Source organism: Pleurodeles waltl, chromosome 6, assembly GCF_031143425.1.
Source record: "Pleurodeles waltl isolate 20211129_DDA chromosome 6, aPleWal1.hap1.20221129, whole genome shotgun sequence".
In the NCBI taxonomy this organism is placed as follows: Eukaryota; Metazoa; Chordata; class Amphibia; order Caudata; family Salamandridae; genus Pleurodeles; species Pleurodeles waltl.
The window spans coordinates 1,079,352,119-1,079,358,118 of NC_090445.1; the positions used below are offsets into that span (position 1 = coordinate 1,079,352,119).

The following is a 6,000-nucleotide window of genomic DNA, read 5'->3' on the forward strand; positions in this document are numbered from 1 at the left end:
ATTTCTGTTGTAAAAAAAATCCTCTTTTGTTTGATTAAATATACTAAACATTTGCTCCATGTATAATAAGTCTAGCTTACATATAGGATACACATGATCCATGCATGACTTGCCTCTTAGAATACTAATAGCTTTGCCATCAGGGCAGGAGTGTTTCTTAGTTTATGTTTAAACACTCACTTGTAATAAATATATTACTAAAGCATGGTGTGATAGCGCACTGTCTTACAGACAGTACATTTCCAAGAAATGTCCAAAAATCTTCCACAAGCTTGAGCTTTACTGATAAAACTGTATAGTGTATTAACAATCTGTGAAAATTGGTTTTCACAAAACATTTATCCTTTGCACACCACCAAGTAAAATGTACTGACTTTTATTTCATTCTATTAAAATATTTTTTTCTTCACACAGAGGTAGAAAAATTGTCTTTTACAGTTACTGAAATATATTTTGAAACTTTGTAAAGTTGACTTAGTAATATAACTGTTGTGTGTTAGGAAAAACCTGATACCAAAAGCCTTTCTTTTCACATAGGTCGGAAGGTTCACCTTACAAAATCCTGGAACTCTGCCGTCACAAGGAAAAGTATTAGCATTGCAGTAAGACAAACTGACTTTTGACCTCTCTCTCTGAACACAGAGCAAATTTGACAAGAATAAGAATTAAAGGCATCTTAATTGCTAATTCAGTTTCTCACTGAACAGAAACCCTGTTCTTTGTCCACACACCAGAAGGGTCAAGTGGAATCTAAAAATAGATAGCGAGTGGTCGAGTAGATTTTTCGAGCCCTCACAAGGGTTCCTTTGGTCGGGAGTGTTGAGTTGCAGCCAAGGATGAGCGTGGATCATGCAAGTTTCCCGTCAGTTGCTTCAGGGATAGAATATTCCTCTTTTACCTTGGTGCACGGACAAAATCCGGTTGCCACTGATGCAGAGCCTCATCTTGGTCCTTCATCTAAGTTAGCTGATCAGACCTAAGGGTCTGGTGTCAGGGATGTCCCTTATGTCCTGGATTTAGGGGAATTAGGGGTGTGGAGACTAGTGGCCAATAGCCAGCTAGCTCCTTCAGCTACTACGGCCCTGAGATGACCCCATCTGGTGGGGTAGGTCATTTTTAGCTACCCAGAAACATCTTTTCTGCTACTTCTAAGATGGCAGAAATCAAAATTTAGTGCACATAGCAGCTTCTCACCCGAGAGGTATGGTCAGCCTGCTGGGGTGTGCCATGTCCTGCATTCCTAATTTCCAGTCTGACCACAAACAAATGTGCATGGGGGTAGGTGGAGGGCTATTTCCTCCACTGAGGAATAGCATACATAGATGGCTACTCGGGCAGTGAAGCCTTTGAAGCTCACTGCCCTGATGGCTCTATTCACTAGCCCAGCTGGGAGCTGAGAGATGTGACCTCCTTCCTGCCTCAGCCTTTGCCTCTGACTCCAAGGGGGTGCCCACGCTGCCTGGCAGGAGGCCAGAAACCTGTCTTGGTGGCAGCAAGCTTGATAAAAAGTGTGGGCCGATCTGCCAGAGCACAAAAAAGGGTGGCAAACAGGTGGGCAACCTCTAGTGTGCCCTCTGGGTGTATGCTGGTTGTCCCTCTGCACCAGATGTGTGTTGGGGAAGAGAAAGCAAGATATTTGACACCAAACTCAACATATCTAGGCGGTACCATAATGGAGCTAGTAGCCCATGTCTGGCAGAGCTTAAGTCACATGTTATCCTATGGACCAGCCTGCACTTATAGTGTACCTTAATGGTAAGGGCACTATAAAGTCCTATTTGGTTGTGCTTACGTGCCTGCACCTTAAGTATAATGCACCCTGTCTCTTGGGCTCCACAGAAATTCCTTACGGGTGTTGACATATACGTAAGGCAGTTCATGGGACTGCGCCACTCATGGTGGGGGCACAGTCCAACTCAAGCTGGTTGCACTGCTCTAGAAGTTTGCAATGGCAGGCCTGCCATCAGCAATGTGTGTGGGTCACCTAAGGTGATAGAAACATGCTGCAGCCCTAGGGACCCCTTTACCACCTATGCCCTGGGTACCATTTACTGGGGGCTTACAAGGGGGCAAAGTCTTTGCCAATCAGGGAATCACCAAGTCGACGTATCAATTTAAGAAGAGGGCAGAGGTACTGGGGCCTGGTTAACAGGCTTACAGTGCATTAACAATCATACACATCAGCACTGAGGCAAAAGGGAGGGGGTAGACTAGACATAAAGGGACACTTTCCTACAGTCATACTCCCAGATTCATAGCTGGGACTTGAAGTTACCTCACACCAGGTGTGAGAGACATAAATCTAAGGATGCTCTGTCTTCACCCTGAGCTCAACAACTTTTAATTGCTTTTGTTATAGTTCCACTATTTTTACAACTATTTCCACAGCTCTGATGCATGTACTTTTGCAGCTAAAGTATGTTTCTTTTTCTTTTTACCACTGTGTTTGACATCTGGGGAATTTTTTCTCAATTGACATCTGGGAGGCAACAAAGCTTTCTTTAGGTTTTGCCTGACAGCGCATGCTCTGTTTTTGTTAGATACGCTGCTTATTTACAATGGGCTTACAGCCCAGCCATAGCTGACCATTTCTTAGCTTCAGCCTCACCATCATTGCCTTCATCCTCCTTTGTCACAGCACATTGGCATTATGCCCTCTTTTTGTGTTTAGCCCTTCCCTGGAGCATAGACCAAGTATTTGTGTCCATCCAGTGCTTCAGTTTTTGGAACTACTTTTTTCCTTGTGTTGAAGCAGTTCATATGAGTATTTGTGTTTTCAGTCTGTCTCCCATATTCCTGTCCATGTAACTTCTATTTCCGTACACATTCTATGTTCCTTCTTTACCCTCCCACGCCATCCTGTACTCTAAGCCACTGCACTCTATTCTGCACCACTGCACTCTACACGCCTCTACACCACAGCACTATACGCCGCACTGCTCTTCTCTGCACCATTCTCATTTACGCCACTCTACTCTGCACCACTCTACTGTGCACTGATGCACTCGCCTCTATTTTGCGTCACTCTACTCTATGCCACTCTGCTAAAGGTCACTGCATTGTACACCACTCTACTCTGCACTACTCTGCGACACAGCACTGTACACCACTGCAGTCTCTTCCACTCCACACTAAGCCACTGCTCTCTACTCTGTGCACGCCAATGTACTCTAAGCTACACCACTGCACTCTTCACCACTTCACTCTATTCTGCACCAATCTACTCTACACCACTGCACTCTGCACCACTGTACTCTACTTTGGACCATTCTACTCTGCACTGCTGCACTCTACGCCAGACCATTCTACGCCACTCTACTCTATGCCACTCCACTTCACACAGTGCCAATCTACCCCACTCCACACAATGCCATTCTACATCGCTCTACACCATGCCACTCTAGACCACTCTACTTCACTCTACTCTAACGCACTCCACTCAACTACACTCTATGGCAATCCACTCCACACCACTGCACTCTATGCCATTCCACTCCACTTTATGCCACTCCACACCCACTCTATGCCTCTTCACTATGCCACTACAAGTAACTCCAGTCTATGCCATGCCACTCCACTCTACTCTACTCCACTCCACTCTGCTGTACAAAATGGCTAAAAGACATTGGCAAAGCCAACAGCTCTCACATAAGCAAAACGTATTGGCTTTACTACCGCTTGTTTTATAATGTTGTATATCTTTTAGTTCACAACAGCCATCCTTAGCCATACAAATCTTAGTGGCCACAGTTCCTCTGCCAACTTCAATTTCTAGGAAATATGCATTTCAAATGAGTAAACATGCAACCACGAGCTCTAGAAATGAAAGAGAAAAGCAACCTGGGCTGTGTAACTTATCCCTGAAACGAGGCAGTATTTTCAACTGTGACACAAGTAAACTTCGGAGCTCCTAATTAGTCGCCAGATTTCCATGACCACCTTTTAAAGAATTCTTACAACCGATGCCATCGAGCTCTGGTTTGTAATCTAAACAGCTCTTTACTCACTTGGACGTGTGTGAACCTAAACCTATGGCGGGGGAAAAACTACAGATCCCTATATGCAAAGCGATGCTTGCTCAGGCTGAACATGCCTATGTATATTATATTCCCAGCCGGACAACAGGAGAGCGCGAGCAAATCCACGCGTACACGACTCCGGTGCCCTAGTGAGGTGAAGTATGCAGAGCTCACTAAAGGGTCAGGTCATTGCCACGCAGGGGAATGCACAATAATGACTCGAGGGGCACATCTAATAGCCTGCGGTGTTCCTACTCATATATGCAAACCTTTCTTTTTAAAGACACAAGTACCCAGATGTATCAAAAGGTAAAATCTATATGTTTTATTAGAATACTTTATCCGTCTTAAACTAACCCTCACTCGAATTAGATTTAATTGATCAATAGCATTTTTTATCTTCCCATAAAGAGTCGCAGTGTCATCCTTACCCTCTGCAGGAACGCAGCAGGACCCTCCTGAGCTGTAACATGGCGTAGGATGGGTATACACACGTACCCGTCGGGATCAGACTGGCAGGGGCACCTCACACCAGGGCACGAGTCTCCGCTGACACCTCCTGCGTACTGTAAGACGCTGCCTGATTGGTTCCCCTGACTTCTTCCCCCTGATTGGCCAGCCTCCTACCCACCCCTCTGTTCGCTTCCCCTTGTAAGCTTAGAGCACATGGCTATGCGCGGGTCACGTGCACCTGGTGGCACTTGTTAGTCTCAGGGTGCGGCTCTAAACTGCGCAGCGATATTTGCAACTAGTGGTACTTTGTGCAATGCCTGTTTTCTTTAGGTTGCCAAAATAGTTCAATTGTAGCCACTGTACGAGTGGATGTTTTCTTTAGTGCACCTTTATATGTATTGTTACCATTACGTTAGTTTATCTACGTGTTGTTGCACGTATGTTTTTTAAGTTCACATATTTTCCTAAAGCACTTTTAATACACAGGAGCTGGCAGTAGCTGCATATACAAGCATTGGCAAAGCCAATAGGTCTTGCCTATGTGAGATTTATTGTTTTTGCTAATTTTTTAGCTATATTTCAAATGGCTCCAAGTATGGTGAAAAATTTGAATGACACAGCCAACGTTGTCCGTGTTATATTACTTTTTATTATTTTCACTTACGCTGCACTTAAGCTAATGCTGCTGTATAATATGGCAAAAAAAATTTGACAAAGCCAATAGATCTTGCATAGGTGAGACCTATTGGTTGGCCAGTGCTTGGTATGGAATGCCATATGGTAAGTTATAAGTACTTATATAGTGTTTACAATGGCCAAAGGGCTACTGTTATAGAATGGAATATACAGTTGCAAAGGTGTTACTTTGTGCAGACTGGGAAGCATTTTAGGACCATATAAAAACTATGAAAATTTGGCACATAAATGCGCTGAATATAACATCAGTTGTAGGTAGACGGAAAAGTGCAGTAGGTTACAGCTTTTCTTACAGTGATGCTTTAGGATATGTTACTCAAGGTAGAACGGTTACAAAGGAATCAAAAAAGCACTCCTGACTGCCTGTTTTGTAGTAAAATACAGCAATAATTGGCATTCAGTGGGCTTCCTAGAGCTTTTGGCCCCTGTGCCACTGCACTTACTGCACTATTCAAATTGTGGCCCCCTAGGGCCTGCAAGGTAACTGCTGCGCTTGTGACTACTTGTACACAGGTAACATATAGCAATAATCAATGCTTGTGTTTTTCCTAGAGATTTTGGCCCCTATGCCACTGCACCTGGTGCACCATCCAAATGATTACCCGAGTGCCTGAAAGGTAACTGCACTTGTGACTGATTATTACTGGCAACATCAAGAAATATTTGGTGCTCAGTGGGTTTCCTAGAGCTTTTGGCCCCTGTGACACTGCACCTGCTGCTGCAGGCAAATAGTGGCCCTAGTGCCTGCAAGGTAACACCACTTGTGACTACTTGTTTAGTGGCAACTGTAGGAAAGTGCCTTCTTTTTGGCATGGTTACCCCCACTTTTTGC

General features: G+C 44.4%; 1 protein-coding gene across 1 annotated transcript in view; it reads right to left on the reverse strand.

The window, feature by feature from the left end:
* Nucleotides 1-4,579, reverse strand: part of ALDH4A1 (aldehyde dehydrogenase 4 family member A1) — a 211,062-nt gene extending 206,483 nt beyond the window's left edge. The window contains exon 1 of the mRNA XM_069240124.1: nucleotides 4,451-4,579. Coding sequence (XP_069096225.1) covers nucleotides 4,451-4,491 — 41 coding nt within the window. The 5' untranslated portion in view covers nucleotides 4,492-4,579. The remainder of the gene's footprint in view (nucleotides 1-4,450) is intronic.
* Between the last annotated feature and the right edge of the window lie 1,421 nt (nucleotides 4,580-6,000).